Source organism: Xiphias gladius, chromosome 1, assembly GCF_016859285.1.
Source record: "Xiphias gladius isolate SHS-SW01 ecotype Sanya breed wild chromosome 1, ASM1685928v1, whole genome shotgun sequence".
Lineage (NCBI taxonomy): Eukaryota > Metazoa > Chordata > Actinopteri > Istiophoriformes > Xiphiidae > Xiphias > Xiphias gladius.
The window spans coordinates 22436634-22456886 of record NC_053400.1 but is presented as its reverse complement, the minus strand read 5'-3'; the positions used below and the strand labels follow the sequence as shown (position 1 = coordinate 22456886).

At 39.8% G+C, this 20253-nt stretch overlaps 1 protein-coding gene across 1 annotated transcript; it reads left to right on the top strand.

Annotated features, from left to right (window-relative positions):
• The first annotated feature begins 3090 nt into the window (after positions 1-3090).
• On the top strand, positions 3091-20135 carry cdh15 (cadherin 15, type 1, M-cadherin (myotubule)). Its single transcript, XM_040133262.1, has 14 exons — positions 3091-3141; positions 10882-11049; positions 12596-12751; positions 13250-13394; positions 14197-14378; positions 14467-14595; positions 14773-14955; positions 15416-15660; positions 15761-15897; positions 16405-16635; positions 16758-16997; positions 17592-17740; positions 18132-18323; positions 19378-20135. The coding sequence occupies exons 1-14, from the start codon at positions 3091-3093 to the stop codon at positions 19576-19578; spliced, it is 2409 nt and encodes an 802-aa protein (XP_039989196.1). The 3' UTR covers positions 19579-20135.
• The last annotated feature ends 118 nt before the right edge of the window (positions 20136-20253 follow it).

Here is a 20253-nt window from a genome sequence, read left to right as displayed (position 1 = left end):
AAACAGGCAACTATTTGCTAACATGTTAGCAGACAGGGTCACCTTACAGTAGAGAGTGACATAAAGCGATGATATGACAGTGTTGTGTTTATAGCTCACGAGGCCCCCAAGTGGCAAAAAAAAAACCCAGTTAATGCTGGTTTAAATACTAAGATTATTCTTTCAATTACAGAGGAAAGATGGGATAGAGGTGGCATTTCATTGGTGAATGTAGCAAATAAATCCCCAACTCAGGATTTCAGGATTTCCATTAATGGCCCACTCTTATTTTGTAATAGAGTAGATTTTGTCCTCTAAAATCTAGATGTAACTTAACAAAAGTTGCATGCTACAGCTTGTCCACTTGTGTAATTATTATAATCATGTGGCTCATCGTTCCGTGTTGACGCAAGCTGTCATTTCTGCCAACAGTGGGCAGCAGAGTTCTGCCTATGAATCTGTAGAAAATGTTTTGAGCAAGATTTTAATTGGTTCAACTTTTAAACTTAAACATTACCTCCGGACCTTGTTGTATTAGTAAGAAGCACACCCGAACCCCTTTTACACAAAACCCACTACCTAATGGAGAAGCGATATTCTTCCAGCACCGCATGAAATGTCTGCACGCAGCCTAGTAAGAGAGCCTGTTGTTCAGGAAGTGCGTGAGTGGGGGGTGAAGGAAGCGCAACATCAGGCTGGCTCCTGCCAACTGCCGCCGCCTGAAATGACAGAGACAGGTGCTGTAAAATCACCCCTTTATACCAGAACTCTGTCTCACACACACACACACACACACACACATTCATGAACACACTGACACATGGAAGCATGTGGACACCCACCCAGCATGCACAGTCAGCCTGCAAACACACTCAGTTATTTTCAATGCTCTACTTTCTAGCATGAGAGTCCCTCAACAGCAGTATCAACAATATCTTTTTCTCCTTTGTAACTATACATTCATAAGTCACAGAGTTTCATTTGTGTAGCGGTATTCAATGTCCGAGTTAGTCTTCACTTTTGGTTTTCAACAGGAATAGGTGTCTGACCCATGATGAAGGAGAAGCCAAGGTGGTCCAAAGTTGTTTACTTTGCAAAGATCCGCATCGACTGCTGAGAGGGTGTTGATAAGAGTTCAAAGGAGCGCGGAGGAGATCTGGACTCCATTCTCTCCCCGTCTAACCATTCCATAATGCCAAATACATCTCCTGCTGGTTGTGTCTCCCTTGAGAACATCTAACCAACAAAGCAAACCCACTCTCTCAACTTTTTCCCTCTAAGGTGAACAAGAACAACCTCTTCGTGCAGCAGGGAAGGCTATCTAAAACACTTGCACTTGATCAGTCGTGGCAGTGTTTGAGTCAAACTTTAAGCATCACAGAAATGGCAATCTCTGTTTTGACATCCCACACGGAGCACCATAGATCTTCATCTTCTGCTTCGAAAGAGTGTTCAAAATAGCAGGAGATCAAAGAGGTCTGGCTGAATGTTCTGAATGTACTAGGGCACAACACACACTGCACTGGACAAGGAAGTTATGTACGTGACCTTACGACATGTAGGTCGGCCTGGACAAGAAGGATTTAAGAAGAAAACGAGTTGTAAGCCCTTTACGACTTTAACAGAAGAGTACGTTGCGCTGTTAAGTGGGGCCAGTAAAATACTAGAAAGATTTTTATTTCTATTCTCCTCTTAGTATTGCAGCAACAGATGTTATAAATAGATCAACCTGATCAAACTGTTGAATTCGATTGACATCATTTTTCAGTTTTGACAAAATCTGAAAATAGTTCATAGTTGTAACTTATCACCATGGGCTAATGGAAGTAGATATTTGCTTCCAGAAGTATAATTTCATAGAGGTAGATAGATAGCGGTAGAGACTGAGGTTCTGCTTTTGACCTATTTATGAGCTGTAGAATATTTCTGTAGGGATTAAACAATAATTGATTAGCCATTTGACAGAAAAATAACCGTCAGTAATTTTGATAATTGACCAATTGTTTAACAATTGACTAATTATCTTCAAAGAAAGATGCATTCTCTTTTTTTGCAATCGGTTTTTCTGTTTTATATCATTTTAAACTGAAAATCTTTGGGTTTTAGGCTGCTGGTTGGACAAAACAAGACATATGAAGGTGTCATCTGGACTCTGGGAAACCATGATGGCCATTATTTCACTAATGTCAGAAATGGTATACGCTTAAGCAATTAATTGTAAAAATAAAACAACAAATTGATTGACGGTGACAATTTGAGGTGTGAGCCATATTTCTTTCTTTTTGTTTTTTGGTTTTTTTTTTGGTAGAGAGGCCCTCCTAGGTGGAACGACAAGATTCAGCTGCTGAATGGTGTGGTGCCATTGAGTTACATCTGACTTCACATTATACCGTCAGTGCCAGTGCCAACATAGCTCAGTGAATTTGGAATAGCTTTCTAGGGAGGTTTCAAGTCGCCCAATGAGTGCAAATTTTCTAAGAAGCATTTTAAAACACACTTGTATTTTACTGAAATAGTAATTGCACATTTTCTGCTTCGTATGTGTCCAAGTTTCACATATTGTCTTGGCTGTCTTTCTTATTGCTCCTGTTCCGTTGTGTCTTTCTGTAAAGCACTATTGTGTTTCAATAGTGTTAAATGAAGTTTACTTACTCACTTACTTACTCTGAGCTGGTGAAGACAGTGTTTCTGTCTACACCACCAACAGCTGCCGGCCTCTCTCTTCATCTTTCTCTCTCTCTCTCTCGCTCTCTCCCTCGCTCATTGGGTTTGTGAGTGACAGCACATGTGCTGGGGTACTTGGGAGGGACGCTGCTGAAATTCTAACCCCCTACCCCACGACTGTGAGACATACCCCAGCTATGGACAGGGAGGAGCTGTGAGAGACAGACGCTTGGAGAGGGAGGGAGGGAGAGAGACACAGAGAGGGAGAGGGGCTGCAAGAGCAAGAGGACAGAGAGACGGAAAGAGAGAGATAGATTTCAGGGTTGGAGAGTTTGGCCCTTTTGCTCAGTAGAGCCACTCTGGAGTCCTGTTCTAAGTGGAGGAGCCTCAGATCTTTTAGTCATCAGTGGTTTGTTCATACTGAGTTTCTTAGTGCAGGTACTGAGGATGGCGGTACAGATGTTGATGGTGTGTGTGCTGGGTGCTCTGCTTTGTCAGGTAAGAGAAAGTCATTGCCTCTTAACTGTCGATGCTCAAAAAAATTAAACAAAATACGTTGATTTATTTGAGCACTGAGTTACTTTTGTGTTTGTTTTCTGTCATGTCAAGAGTGAGCTGTCTGTCACAGACAGCGTTAAAGTTGTCTTTGTGTATAATGGCAGTTTTGTGGACATTATCTTCAGTTAATGGTTTAGTTTAACTGTTGACTCTTTAAAGAACTTAGAGCACAGGTGCCTCAGCATGGGGGTGGGTGGGGGGTGACATGGTGATATCCATGTCACGTAATTGCTATAAAAATGTCAATAGAAGGTAATCGAACCTATGGATTGCATAGGCTAGTGTAGAGGTACTCCATTGGCTCTTCCCCTGCTGTATGGATCTAGATTCAGCCTACCCCCAAATTGTAGCTCACGGACTTCTCACTTCCTGCCCCTTCAGAGTGTGATCTCGGTGAGAGGTTGACCTTTAGCTGCCTTGCTCCTCAAATATACAGTTTATGTTTTTACCTGAATGATGTCCTCAACCACACATCAACTCCTTTTCATCGATAGAGGCACTACAATGGCTCTGCAATCAGAGGTTGTGGCTGATCTAAACACTTCAGTCTTGTTGGAAAGAGGATGATGAAGTGTTTTGAGGAGGACAAGAATCCAGATGTGTAGAGAGGGCTTAAGGCATCATTAGCAGCCCCTGTCAGCAGACTCTATTATGAGATCTAAAATGGATGACAATGTAAACTGACACATTACCTACAGCACTTCCAACCACCATCAGTCTTTCTCTCTGTTTGGAGTAGTAATGCAGCCGAGGTTGGGAGGGTGAGCGATGAAGTCTTGCTGTGATGTGCTCTATAATTCATTGTGAATGTTGCTGTGGAAATGAGTAATCAGATCTTCTCAATCAGTGAAGTGTCTCTGACCATGTGAATTGTTAAAAGTTTTTGCAAATTTTTAGTGTCTTTTTGGTTGAAAGTCTTTATGGTGAATCTATGCTACTTCTGTGGTTCATTTTCATATTTAATGGCTAAATGATTGTGGAGAAAATTCCCTGAAAATATATGTTGTCTCTTTTGAACATGGGAGTGATGGATCACTGACACAGCCGTTGGGAAAACCAGTTTGCCACAGTGAGGCCTAAGCCCCTAGTGACAATACACAAAAGGTATTTCGGGCAAATCCTCAGGGCCTCAGTAATAATTTTATTTATATGAACATAAATAAATAGTCATGTGAATGATCTGAAAGACCTTTAAACCCTGAAGCATGACCTTTGAGGTGCAGGATCCCAGTCTTCAGCCTCAATGCAGGTATCAGAGAACTAGTTAAGCTCTGTGTTGTGAGGCTGATATGGGGTTATATTGCACCTTAAAATGCCAGAAGTGTTACAAGTCCAACAGGGGCAATAACCAAATAACAAAAAGTGTCTCATTCAGACTGTTTACTGTGTTGAAAATTTGATTAAATGGAAACAGCCTGCTACAACAAAAATTTACAATACACTTATGAAATACTGACCCAGTGAAACAGCAGCTTTAGTGGACTGCATTGGCAATCCAACATCACCATCGAAAAAAAACATCAAAACATCAAAAATCAATCAATCAATCAATCAAAGCCAATTTACCAATAAATCACTAAATATACTTTGTCCGGCGAAGTGTCTGAGCTATTAGGAAGAAATTGATCAGCACTGAAGTGGTGTGTGAGTGTTTGGAACATAGTGAACAGACAGATCAGCACTGAAGAAGTGGGTTATACTTTAGGAATGGTTTGAGAAGTTTCTATTAAAGTTTGGATATTTTTAGTTTTAGTTTTTGTTGTGTCTCTGGCAACTACAACTGCCATCCTCCGCTAAGAAAGAAGCTCCTCCATGTTGGAAGACTACAAATTGCTATGTGCTAAATAACAATTGCTAAAACCTCAGAAATGACAAAATACACAAACAAAATAAATTATTTGTCATAATATTTTTGTAAACAAACCGTGGACCAGATATATTATGCATTTTCAGTGTTTTAAGTGCTGAATCGCCACACACAGTGCACATATTTTCTTTGTATAATGATTCTCAAACGTTGCAGTTTCATAAGTAAAACAAATATAAATTTGTCATAAATTCTAATAAATGAATAATCTGAATTAATTTAATTTAACCATCAACAGCTGTCAATCCAATCCAGGGACTTTGATCAGTGTCACCTGATAGCTTTCACTTGTGCTTCAGTTGTGCTTTTTTAATTTTCAGTTAGCTGGTGCTGTTTTGAACTGGACAGTATGCGGTACTGCTGTGGTGGGTGTATGTTGTGCTGAGGACTGGGCAGCAACCACAGCTGTTCCCAGATGCATACGTGATGCCATTTGTCCCACTCTGTAATCCCTCTTGCAGAAAGAGGAGTGGGCCGCTTCTGGACCATGAAATCGGGTACAACTCAAGAGACTGTAGCAGAGGCCAGCTGGCGCTGAGGTCTCACTCATCGGAAACAATCAGTCAGAGGATTAAGAGTCTGAATCACAGGTCCTGCTGGGCGTGGATACCTGCAGGCTGTTTTACACTGACTAGGGTTTCAGAGGGAGCAAAGGGTAGAGAGACACTTCCAAATCATAAAAACTAGTCGACTGAACAGTGAAGTCAGTTCCCTTTCCTTCCTTTACTGAATGTTTTTTACAGACTGAGACATGGAGGGCCAAGTGGTGACAGTGTCTCACTCAGTAAGTTAATAAGTTCATTAAGCCATGCAGAAACATTATTTAATCACCTCAAAAAGACCTCACCACATTACATACAATCAAAGCATTTTATCAATTATTTTGGAATTTCAAATTGTTTGTTGACTTTTTATTTGTTCCTACATTTAGTTGTTAATGTACCTTTAGTACATTGTCTGAAATATTCTAATACAAGTCGTACATTTATACAAATTCAGTTTTGATATAGATATATTATCTATGGAAACTTTGGACTCTCTACTAAGTACTGTGTGTTTTGGGGTTGCCAACGTTTCTCCCAACAGCCGGACTATTCAACGATCATCCATCACCAAAGGGTCCAATGAAGTTTCAGAGTTGTGTTTTTTTTTTTTTTCTGGTGTATTCTAATTAACAGAATCTGTCTGAGGAGGTTTCTCTGCCAAAAAATGTATAGGGCTTCTATACTGAGAAAGCAGAGGAGAGGGAAAGTTCATCAGGTAATTTTACCACTGTATTGATAGTAAATTTGCGCCATTTTTATGTCAAAGGGATTCTTCCTTATGCTCTATTAAATTAATTATGTTATTGATTATATTTAAGTTAATCCACCACTTTAGTTGTCAGCTAACATTGTTTTACTGTACATTTGTTTCAGTAACTCCATGTTTTTGCCCCTATTGAGTCCTACTTTTAGTCTTAGTTTAATGTTAGAACCTTGCTCGGCATTCCTAAAGATGAGACATTTGCTTCAAGGGCGACACACACTTGTAGTGGCACCATAAATAGGGTGTCCATGCCCATGCCAGGCAGTCATGACTTAGCAGAGAGTAGGGGTGTGGGACCAGTGCTGTTGGTCACTGACTCATTGAATGTCTGTGTCTGAGGACCAGTGACAGAAGTGACCTGAGGGACACCTGTGCGACCTCTAGCCCTGTGGCCGAAGCGACTGTCAGGCATGCTACAGACATTACTTCTCGGCTGCATAGTTTTTTCTTGAGTTATTTGCACGACTGTTGCAACATTCGCACACTCCTGGAGAGGAGACACTCAGGCCAATAGAGATTTAGTACAGATACAAACAGAGATGCATACTCCTCTACATAGCTACAGTTGGCTCTCTCTCAGGGTGGTGTTTTTCTACTAAATTCAAATGTTACGAGATGGCAAATAGCATTTTTGTAAAATGTATCACTTACTTAAATATCATGGTAAGCATGGTATAATTTGTCACAGTTACATTTATTTCTTTTACATTTCTCCACATTTGTTGTGTGGCGTAAACATTCCCCCATACTATTGCTTTAAGCTTGTAACAACAGCCAAGATATCAACTAATCTTAATGGTTTGCAGCATCTGACAGGCATTTGGACTGCCGTGTTAAAATGCACAAAAACAAGGCTAGGCATGCTTGGAAGGACTCATGAATGCATGTCCAAGAAGTGGTGCATTTGTACCAGGGGCAGAGCTGTACTTGGAAGGTGGACAACTCTGATGGCCTTGTGAATGAATGTCCGAGATTTAATGCATTTGCAGCAGCGGCAAAACTTGGAAAGCGATTTTACAGTTGTCAACAAAATGGTGAATGTTAGGGTGTGTATGTTTACTACAGTCTTACATTATATGTTTGATTGTAGCTGATATGTGACCCCTACACACCTCATCTTTTGTTATAAGTTTTTATATGTAACGACTAAGTTGTAGTTGGGGAATGTCAACCTGCAGCATATCAGAGTACCCAGCGCTTTATGTTTTTGTAATAGTTTTTTGTTAATATAGTTGTGACATTATTACAGGATTGTTGCATATTTTTACCAAATGTACTTCCCCATATGTAAGTGTGGTTTCCTGTTTATAATTATGCCAGTAAATCTGGCCTGTCTTTGAACAATATTGCATTTATATATTTTGATCTGTTTATATGTTGTTATTACTTCAAGTTATTATTAAATAATTTATTCAAACTGAATTTTGATTATGCCATTTTCAATTTCAGGCTCATAATCACCAATCATCTCCTAAAGATAGGGCAGATTCAAAATCTAAGTACATTGGCTATGATACAGTACGTCCATTAGAGCACATCTCTTTATTTGAAATATAATATCAAACAAACCAGAATACTAAAGACGTACGACAGTACACTTTTGTTCTCCAAAGCCAACATCAAGGAGGAAGAATCCAACTTTCTCAAACTCAGTAAACACTCCTCAGCAACAGAGTGCTTAATGGTTCTCGCTGTGAGAGCATATCATCCCCAAACAAGCTGTCCATACTTCTGTGAGGGCTTGAGGTGAAAGGCCAAGTTGTAAAAGTATCTGGGAAAAGCCTCTGAAACAGTTAATCTGTGTGTGGTGTCATCACTCAGCCTGTAAGAAAAGGCACTTGTTGGTCTAATTGGTAACATGACACTTTGGTGTAACTGCATCTTGGTCTGGTAAAAACATTATAACAGTGGCAGATATTGGCAGAGCCGCTTTCTAAAAACAGTGTCACCTTGAATTCAGATTGAAGGAACAGAACATGACAATGACATAGGCTGTGTGAAAAGGTAGTGTGCAGAATAACAAATGTTTGTTATCTGACGGTTGTAAGGTTTTCTTGCTATCTCTTAGTTTTATATTATGGAAAATCTCAAACGCTTTGTGTTGTTGTGGTTTGAGTCAGATTTACCACAGTATTGTTTATGTAGAGTATAACTGCAGCTTTTAAGGTGCATTGAGCTCCATTGAGCTTTCAAACGTGGTACAGATATCCATTACTCCAGTACACAATGCTTTATTCACCATGGGTAAAATGGTTGAAACTGCATTTTTAGCTGTGCTAATGTCATTTTGGTCTATCAGCTAGCTGGTCAGTCAGTTTATGGCCTAGACTGAAATACCGATTGGATGGACTGAGACGAAAATTTGTACATAATCCCCAGATGATAAATCCTACTGACTTAAATGATCCTCTGACTTTTCCTCTGGCGCCACCATGAGGTTTACAGTTGTGGTTTTGAGTGAAATGTGTTGACTAAGTATTTGATGGGTTGTCATGAAATTTGGTGCACACGTGAAAGACCCCCTCAAAGATGAACCATAATAAATTTGGTGAGCCCTTAACCTTTCTAACGCCATCTTCAGGTCAAACTTTTTTTGTCAAAAATTTGGGTTTTTGACGAAATACGTGCAAAACTAATAACATCATCCATCTGTCAACCTTCATCCTCAACTGTCATTTACGTTACTACGTAACTACAGTACTACTAAGCAAATGCTAGCATGGCTGTAGACATTTGTTAAATACAAAACAGCAACTTCTGAATCCTGCCACCCTCATTTTGTCAAATTAATTTTTGTATAGTATTATCATGTCTCATTCCTCTCTTCATATTTATGGATTACTCCAACTAATTTCAAAGTCAATCAGCGGTTAACCTTTACACATTCATCCTTTAACTAGATGACCTATTGTTTGTTTTGGGAGTAAAGCATGGTGTACTACACGGGAGTTGTGCAATGTGTTTTTAAGTTTGATGAAATTGCATTAAATCTCACACTGGTCTGCACTGTTGTGTGTGCGTTCACAAAATTAGAAATGGTGGTCGTGTTAGCCTAAGTTTCCACAAATCAGTCAAACTTAGAAAGTGCTATATTTGGAAATACAACTGTGATGCAGCTGTTATTGATTTTGAGGTTAAGTAACAATACAGAATGTGTGCTATGCCGCTGGAGGTTTGGGATCGCATATATGGAGGAGTCTTAAATATGGAAGTAGATAACTATCGGGATGAATTTGTGTGGGGGACATGCAGTGCTGGAATGTGTGTGTAAACATCTCTGTGAATGTGTACATGACGATGGCTACAAAAAGTTAAATAGGTAAGGGTCAAGAATATAGAACAGTCTAAGATTAGCCTGCCCTCTGACTCGGCCTGCACATGCCCGCCATGGTTGCCATTCCTCCCTGTACTGTCCAGCGGCGTGCCAGAGGATTAGAATATCAGATCACCCACCCCAGAGACAGGGCAGGGATCACAGGCCATTCACAAAATATTCACAAATTTATCCACTGATTCATTATTTGGCTTATTTAGTTATGGCTCCCTTAGAATTCCATTGAAACGGATTATTGTCCATATTCAGTTGTATCTGAGTGAAAACTGACATTTTTGTCAAGCTCCATGGATTATGCCTTTGAGCTGTTTAACATATGGGAAATAATGCGGTGAATTCCCACAGAAGAGGAAGCAACTTGTGGAAATGTTTATTTATGCTTGAGCGGGGGTGGGTGTTTTGTGGATGCATGTACAGTATATCAGTCTGTGCATTTGTGTGTGAGAAAGCCTATGAATGAGTGCGTCTGTGGAATTCCTACAGCAGAGCAGATCCGTAAGGTGACCCCAAACTCCCAGTCAGGTGCAGAGCTAAGCATAAAGGGGAATTTGTGTGTGAGTGGGAATGCGTGTGGGAAAGCACAGGATCTAAATCCATAGTCGACAGCTGTTGTGTGAGTGTGTTTCTGTGTGTGTGTGTGTGTGTGTGTGTGTGTGTGTGTGTGTGTGTTTGTGGGTGTATTTGTGTGAACGTGGTCAAGACAGCAATGTGGTGAAGGAGGGCTTGTGAAATGAGCATGAGTGTTTGTGTTTCCTCGTCCTGAGATGAATTTGCACCCAGATCAAAGGAAGCTGACAAAGACATGTATTAGTGAGTGAAACCTGAGGCTGTGGCCCTTCATCCCTTCTGTCCTGGACAATCTCACGGATTCCACATTACAGCACTACAGCTAGCATACAGCCATTCAATCAGGCCTTTGGGATTGTTATAGCACTGAGGGATTCTCCTGACATTGTTTTAAACAGCTGCAAATATATATAATGACGAAATTTCTGTCTTTCATGAAGGAGAACATCTAGAATCAAAAAATACACTTCATGTGACCTGCTTTACTCACGTACATTATATCTCCATGTCTGATAAGTGTAATGCGATGTGTGTTAATATCTAATTAACAGCATATTCCCCTGACTTTCTTTTGAGATTTTCACACCCTAGTTGTTTCCTTCAGGTGTGGAGCTCTAAAGAACCTCATCAAAATGAGAAAGAGTTGCATCCTCAGGCCCTCTACCCCTGGAGAAATCAAGGCAAGGGAGTGATCAGGGTGAAAAGGGACTGGATCATCCCTCCAATCAGAGTGCTGGAGAATAGCAAGCAGGTTCCCGAAGATCTTGTCCAGGTAAAAATGTTTTTGATTATAGCTTTTCACATTAGAATTTCATCCGTGGATAACTGCTGTATAATTTCTGTTATAAATGGTGCCTCAAGTATAGTTTCACAATATTTCCAGTCTATCTAAAAACAATAGTCAAGTGCCCATTGGTACAGTACATTGAAACAGGTTTTGTTTGCTGTAATCATTCCTTCTGTTCATACTGTTTAGTATAAGATCCTTTCCAAATTCACTTTCAATGTAAGTGACAGGGGACGAAATCCACAGTCCTTGCTCTGTGCAAAAATGCAGTCTGAGTCCGTAAAATCAGTTACAGTCTGTTTGGTAGAAAATTCCCTCTTTTTATTACTATCCCTCCATTGCAGCCCAAGAGTGAAACAATCTTCAGAGAAAGACCAAGAGTCAGTGCTTGTTCACACAGTTCATATACAGTTTACAATGACAACAGGCACATTTACCACTCAAATTATTTTGTAATCTTCAAAATGATGGGTCAGTGTATTCATATAGAGGTTACTAAAGCAGGCTTCTCTTTTCTCGCCAGCGAACATCGATTTCGTCGGCTAGCTGATTAAGTTAAAGTTATCGTCATAAGTTTGTTGAAAACATTGTCTCTGATTTTTCAATCTTTCCAGCTGACTAGTTGTAAAACGAGAACTCTTTAAGGTATCTTAAATATGCACTTGATGGGTGTCGTGCCAAAAGTCCGAGGCTAAAGCTACATGTTCCAGGCAAAAGGGTTAGAGTTTTGCTTTATCGTTCACATTTTCAAACAGTCTGTGTCACTTGTAACATTACAAGAGAAGACTTAAGTTTGTTGAATATAACGCTATCTTGGGAAACATTACCTGAGTTTGCTGGAGTGCATATTTCCCCAAATACAATTTGTTTTTAATGTAACCTGTAGCCCCACAAAATAATGTAGTATGAAATGTTTCTTGGTCTTGGGCTGCTACTGAGAGTTAGTAGTTTGCTGGACATGCTAACATTAGCAGCTTACATTAGAGCAGACAAACATGCTGTTCAATTCATCTCTTACACTTTTACTTTTCTATTTTTTGTTTTGGAAAGGTTAAAAAAGATAGCATCATCCAAACTCTTAACCCTGTATCTCGCTTACTTTAATTTTAGTAAGATATAGTTTCTAGGATTTAGCTAACGGTACATTGTAGCTGGGGAAGAAAAAGGGGGCTGAAGTAATAACGGCAGTTGCTAACGTTTTGCCTAACAAATGGATAAATAAGTAAATATACAGACAACCAGTAAGTACGTAAATCTTACTGTGAAGGGGGGATATTTGGGCACTTTTATACAGTGAAGAGACAATATGTCAAAGAAGATTTATACAAAAAGCATAAAATATAGACTTCTTGCCAATATTAGTTCAGAATCTTATTTCCTGCATTAAGTCAAAGGCCTCTCTGAGTTTAAACACTCATGTCTCAAGGTTCTTAACTGTCAACATACTCACATCTGGCATTACGACATATCCTCCCCCCACCTTCCCATGAGGTTGCAATGATCATCAAATTTATCTCCTTTCTCTGTCTAGATCAAATCGGACAAAATCTTTACAGGTGAGGTGATCTACAAGTTAGAGGGACCGGGGGTGGACCAGGAGCCCAAGAATCTATTTGAGATTGACGATAAAACAGGAATAATCAGGAGCAAGCGGCCACTGGACAGAGAGAAATACAACAGTTTCACAGTAAGAGAGCATTTATCGGTTTAACATTTTAAATCATCCAGGGAATTGAAATGTGTTTTAAAGCGCAGCAAACAAAGGTATTTAACACAAGCCCCAAAGCGCTCAATGAGACCTTGACCACGTGTTTCAAAGTGTGGGTCCATGTTTTTGTCTTAAAGCATATATCAGTGTCTCAGACACTAGTACGAACAGCCCGAGGTCAGTTTCCAAGGGCCTTTATGGGCATCTTGGGAGAGACTTCAGCATGTTTCACACCAGATTACTTGTAATGTAACCTGTGATGTTGAACCAAACATCTTGCACATTTTTTTCTGCCATTTAAAGCATATGTTGTGTACATATACCACAAATACCCACAGTCATCTTGAGTGACCTGTTGGATGTTTCCTTCATGGAATGCATAAGATTTGTGGAATTAAAAGTTAAAAAACAACAACAACATGAATGCAGTTTTTATTAAGAAATATTTGTCTGTATTATGTTCTTTTGTGTGTGTAGCTGAAGGCTTTTGCACTGTCCCCCAGTGGAGAGAGACTAGAGAATCCTACCACCATAGAGATAGTGGTGCTGGATCAGAACGACAACAGACCCGCCTTCACCCAGAGTCAGTTTGTTGGCACTGTCCCTGAGTTCTCAGTCCCAGGTACATCCATGTATTACATATTGCATTACTAACTTTTAATTTTCTTACCTTCCACACAGTTTCCCATCTTATATTTCGTTCCTGAAGTAGCTTCAAAAGCTTTTAAAGTTTGACTCAAATATAACACGTGACATTTCCCATACTGTTTGATAACTGTCTCTTTTGTGTGTCATTTAAACTACAGTGTACTGTACAGGCAGTTCATTTTTACCACTTATCAGCATAATTTTCAGATGCAGCAGACAGCTGACTGTAAGCTGTCTGCCTAGCACCTAACAGCAGACAGACAAAGTTAGGGACTAGCTGGTGAATATTGTGGCACATTTAGCAGCTGAAGAGCCAGATGTTTCCCTCAGGAGTTGGTAGAGCTCAGATCAGAGCTAAAAGGAGAGTGAATATTAGACTTACATGTGCAAATAACAATTTGCTAACAAATTCACCAAATCTACCTACATCAGATTTGACAGTAGTGTTTACAGCTTGTTTCTGCTCCCTCAAAGTGGCCATAAAATCTGTTATTGCAGGATTAAGTAAAATACTCAAATCCTAGATTGCATTTATCAGTGGCTTCACTATTTGATTTGAAATTTTGTGCACAGTTATCCTGCAAGTAAATTGTTTTCACCTAGAGGCACATTGTCTTTTCATTTTGTGAATAGTATGGTTCAAGACTTGTTAAATGTTTTGTAAAGCCTGACATTTTTTCACTGACGTCCTGCAGCCCCAGCACATAATTCTCATATCAGTGACTCATACTGACTGATCTTTCCAGCTGACTGAAGCTTTTGGTTACTTTTGATAGGCACATCAGTCATGTCAGTTTCAGCCACTGATGCAGATGACCCAATGACAGAAAACGCTTTTCTGAGCTACTCTATCATTGGCCAGGAGAGCATCCCTGCCAACGCTGTTACCAAGACTATGTTTGGTATTAACAACCAGACTGGAGCCGTCTACACCAGAGATGTAGGCCTGGACAGAGAGGTAAAATGCAGGTCAAGGTTAAGATGCAGATTTTTGCAGATCATCATAGTATGGTTCCTTTCACTAAAATGTACTGTTTCTATCTTAGGTGGTGAAAAGCTTCCGATTGAAACTACAGGTCGCTGATATGGGCGGCATGGGACTAACAACTGAAGGTGTAGCAATCATACATGTATCTGATATCAACAACCACGCCCCGCAGTTTAGCCCTGCCTCGGTGAGTCTCAGACAATATAAGAAACAACATATTTTAAATTGTTATTTAAAACACTTATCTCACATTAGGTTAGATAATTAGGTATTAATTGTTAATTCAATTAATTACAGATTATGACATTCATTGCTTCACGGTGATTTCAATCATTTGATCTGTGTTTTGTGTGTGTGCATGTAGTACAGTATGACAGCAGTGGAGAACAGACAGGGCTATGAGATTGGCCGGGTGAATGTGACGGACAAAGACGATCGTGGAACAGGAAACTGGGAGGCCAAATACTTCATTTCCAAAGATCCTGACGGCAACTTCGCCATCACTACAGATCCTTCCACCAACCAGGGCGTTCTGATAGTGGTGAAGGTACAGTTGGCTGGAGGAGTGTGAGGGAGGGGTTGTGGTAATTGTTGTGTGTCCATCATACATTCAGGACATCACATATTCAGCGTGTGAGCAAATGTTTGGACTCATGCCAAGTATCCAAAGTCACACTGACAAATTTAAATTGATAAGGAGACCAATGATTGATTTATGATCTGTTCTGGGGCCCAGGAATAACATGGATTTTCAAAACGTGCCCTGATGCCCACCAACACAAATCAACAACACTCTCTAGTGGTTGAGTTTTAAACTACAAGTTACTCAGCCAAAGGTGCTTATTTGGTTTTTCCAAATTGTATGTGGGATGGTAGATTGGGTTTGAAATGACTGAAATTTTGGCCTTTGTTATGAATATATTCTAGATTTATCATATATTCTTCAATATCCAACCACAGTGGAGTGTTCTCCCTCCACAAACAGTGTGTTCTGTCCTGTATTGCAGCCCCTGGATTATGAAGCACAGAGTGAGTACATCCTGAGTCTGACAGTGGAAAATCTCAATGCTCTGAGCAACAAGGCTCCCAACCTCCCAGTGAGCACAGCTACAGTGGTGGTCACTGTCATGAATGAGAACGAAGCGCCACGTTTCAGGGAGGACCCTATACAGATTGTGGTTCCTGAGTCTGTGGTTCCTGGGACACTACTGAAAAGCAGTATTGCCTTTGACCCTGATAATTCTGACCTGAGGTATGATGTAGCAGCAAAACATGAGGAGTATTTTCCTGTTTCTAAAAATGCTTCTAAATTAAAAAAAAAAAAAAAAATTACTCCTCTCTCTTTGTGGTAGATATGAGATTAGCAGAGATCCTGAGAGATGGCTGGAAATCAACAGAGATACAGGAGACATTACTGCCAGGAGAACCTTCAACATGCGATCTCCACATGTTAAAAACCACATTTACAATGCTGTTGTGAAGGTTACAGGTCAGTTCATCTGTTTTTTTCATCTGAAAAAATACGCCAGTATTTAATAATATAAAATGTAAGAGTTTCAACAGTTTGAATGAGTTGCCTCTAGACTTTCACTTTATGTTTCTTAATCAATCAATTTATAAAGCAAGAGACAGAAAAAGAGCATGTAACTGAAACTACCTTAAAACTTCATTTTGGGCATATTGTTTGTATTTCATGCATAAAGTTACAATGTAGTGAAATAGAGCAGGTCACTACACTAGTTTCAACAACCCCGATTCAGAAACATTCTTGATAGTTGATTTGTGTTAAAAATGTGAAATCATCTTTTCCCAGCTGGGTTTTCACATCCTTTAAGAAACAATGCCTTAATAAAAACTGTCATTTATTTGGTTTGCACTTTAAGAGAGATTAACAGACATAAATGATTGTTGTGGTATATTCTCGGCAGACGTTAACAATGAATAAGATGTTGCGCACATATACAACACTGCTGTGTATTTATGTTCACTCCCGTAGATGCTGGTGGCGTGTCAACCACAGCCACAGTTGCCATCACACTGAAGGAGACCAATGACTTCCCCCCTCAGCTCTTCCCTCTAAGTGGCTCTGTATGCAGGGGTGCAGGCCGGATGAGTTCTGGTCTGGTCGTGACTGCAGTGGATGAAGACCTCCCTCCGCACGCTGCACCCTTCGTCTTCGAAATAGCTGATCATCTGTCAATCAACTGGACTGTTGTTCAAGTCAACGGTAAGATAAGAGCTGCAGGGGGAGGATGGAAGGAGGATTTGTATAACGGGTGTTCCCGTGGCTCTGGTAACATCACACCGTTCTCATTTTCTCGCTTTCTCAATTTTTCCTTCCTGCTTCAGATACTCACGCTGTGCTTCAGCCCCTCGTAGAGCTGGAGGCAGGAGAGTACGCGGTCACAGTGCTGGTGTTAGACTCTGGCAGCCCATCTCTGGGTGCTTATACCCAGGTCAATGTCACTGTGTGTCTCTGTGACTCCTTCGGAGACTGTAAGTCTGAGGCAGGGGCGGTTTTAGGCTCCAGTGTGGGAATCAGCTTCATCGCGCTCATTATCATCATGGCCAGTATTGCACTCCTACTATGTAAGTCATCTTGTACATGTCATTCAGTCTTAAAAAACATAATTTTTTTTCACAATAAGAATAAAGCAAACATGACCCTAGTTTCACATATTTTCAGTTTTTTACAATAGAAAAATCTTAAATTATGTTATATATTCTTTGTCCAAGAGGAGTGATCCCTCCTATAAGATATTGGTTCTTTTGTCAAGGGGATTCTTAAAATAGTGTCACTACATGTTGAACAATTTTTTTATATAAATGGCTCCTCAAGATGTGGGGGTTGTTTTTTTTTTTTTTTTTTTTTTTGGAGAAGTACAGTATCCAGATAATCAAAAACACTTCTAATGCCATAATCAGTCTGACAGGCAAAACATGTACTGGGGCTTGATACAAATCTATTACAGAAGTCACCGAAAAACTTAAAAACTTTGAGACTAGAGACTAGAATGGGCATTTTTCACTATTTTCTGGTATTAAATAGACTAAACGATAAATCGATTAATCGAGAAAATGGTCTTCAAGTTCACCGATAATGAAAATTTTTTTGTTGCAGCCCTATAACCGGAAAAACACTAAATAATGAATACTTGATGATTTCCCTCTGTTTGACTACAGTGCTGCTCCTCCTGGCTGTGGCGTTGACCACCTGTGGGAGACGTCACCATATCAAGAAAGGAACGGGTCTGCTTGTCGGGGAGTCGGAAGACGACATTCGTGACAATGTCTTCAACTATGATGAGCAAGGAGGGGGTGAGGAGGATGAGGTAAGGCTACACAGGTCACACGTTTTTCGTTCGGGCTGAAGTATTGAATTTCCTACCAAAGTCAACGATCCAGGCGTGAACGATCCTGTGGTCATGCTAAAATCAATGCTGTACAATGTGGGCGCAGGAATTGTGGCTCTGGAAAATCTATGAATGGTTCGGGGTTTAGGAATGCAGTGCTATAATAAAGCAAATACAGTCTTACTGGTTCTATTTAATAGTAACCCCGTGGTATTTAATCGTAACTGATGGGGTGAGTGTGTCACCACAGATTCTGAAATATTCACTTGTTAGTGTGGTTTTGTTTTGTATGTTTTTCCTGTTTATGCATTATTACTGTATTTATGAAGTACACATAGTCAACTTGTAGCCTATTTGTATCACCTTGCAGAATGCCTTTAACATCGACATGCTGTGGAATCCCCTTGATGCTCCTTCAACCCCGGGCTCCTACTACCTCGGGTCTGGTGCTCCTCGAGGCAAGCAGCCCCTCAGGAAGGATGCCCCGCATAACCTGCCCTCCCCCACTTACCCAAGGAGGCCTCCTGCAGATCCCACTGACATTGAGGACTACATCAATGATGTGAGAGGCTTCCACCACGAAATTCTTGACATAAATTGTACTTTAAGGGCCCAAATCATAATCTACAGTTATACAAACGAGGACAGGAACAGGAACAGCAGAGATAGGAACTTACTATTATTCCAAAACTTGTTGAAAGGCCTTTTTACAGATTAAAACTGTTAAAACTGTACAACTAAATCTAGGTTTTACTTGTACGTACTATTAATAGCCTAACTACTACATTAATGTCCCTTTAAAGTTTTCCTTACCAGATACTTTGATAGATAAATATTTACTATAAAGAAAAAAATTGCATTTGCTTCTGTCCTCTTTTTCTTTTTTTAACCGAAAAATTGGGCAGGTGTTTGAGGTGTTTTTTCCGGCCCTGAGTAGTGTGTGCAGGTCCTCCGCTTGGGCTGCAGGTATAACCTCCACCAATCAGAGGGTAGAGCAGTAGCCTCTATGTAGCCTGAGATGCGAAATATGGGGCAAAAAAAAGGTCCGAAACATCAGCTGCTGTTCCTTGTAAAGCACAATTACAGAATGCATGGTAGATGAACATGAACATAGTTGCTTGAAGTGCAACTCCACTGCTCTGGATTTTAGCAGCTGGACAGCATGAAGCTTCTGTTTCAAGATATTTTAGTGAGTAAATTTAACTGAAATCTTAAGAGGGACAAAAATAGAATTTTTAAAAGAGAGGGGGACACCCCCCCCCGCCATCTATCTATATCGTTATATATATATAGAATAGTTATTCTAGTATCACTATAACCATTTAATTTTCTTGTAAGAAGCAATTCTCTGAAAATTAATAGACCTTTCTTTGGAATGAAGATAAATATTATTTATCTGTGATGTAGCTTCAGCTTTTTCTAGAACTAAGTGGCAGTGTCTTTAAACAGTGACGATAAGTTCAATAGTAATGTTACTTAACTGAAAATCATCAAACATTTCCTTTTTTAGTGGACATTATCACCCCAAGAGTAAACAATGTCCATTTAAATCCCCAGGGCATTTGCTTTACACTTGTCGACTTAAAAAAAAAAACTTGTAATTTTTCTTTCCTCAGGGCCTAGAGGCTGCAGACAATGATCCCAACGTGCCTCCATATGACACAGCCCTGATCTATGACTATGAGGGAGAGGGCTCACTGGCAGGCAGCCTCAGCTCCATTGCTTCGTGCAGCTCTGATGGAGACCAAGACTATGACTACCTCAACAACTGGGGACCACGCTTTCAGAAATTGGCCCACATGTATGACCCACGTTAAGGTGTCGCCACCAGTTAGGGACACAGATCATGCCTGGGGTGTTTTGCCGGACACATTTGAAGAGATTTTAGTCCAGGCCTTTAATTGAATGTGCCTTAGGTTTTATTGAGGATCATTCGGACACAAATGAGAAAATGGCTTGCTGCAAAGTTTTGTGGGTAGCTCAGGAAATGTAAATGAGACAGTAAAATCGTGTGTTGACATGATAAGTCACAAGGAAAGGAGCTGTGCATGCTACGAGGCAAACACAATGTGTGTTGAAATGTGTGTCCATGTCTGGTTTTGTTTATCTTCAGACTTGGATTGCTCAGTAATGATGCATACAACAAGCCTGATATATAAAAACATCTTTTAAATGTTTTTCTTTTTTTTTTACATAACTGATTATTTTATAAGATGAATTTGCTTTGATATTGATTGTTGTTTTTCTGTTTTGATCACAAATCCTCCATTCCAGCATCTGTATAACTTTTTGCAAGCCATCCAGCACAAAATATTACTTAACAAAACATACTGTACCACACAATATTCTGTAATCAAATAATTTGGAGGTTTAAACTTTGAATAATGTTTTTTTTTTTAATATGTTTATTGAATTTAGATTTTACTGGTGTCTACAGAATAAATGTAAATCTTTTATTTAGTGTCTATATTGTTCATTATGAAATGAACTGC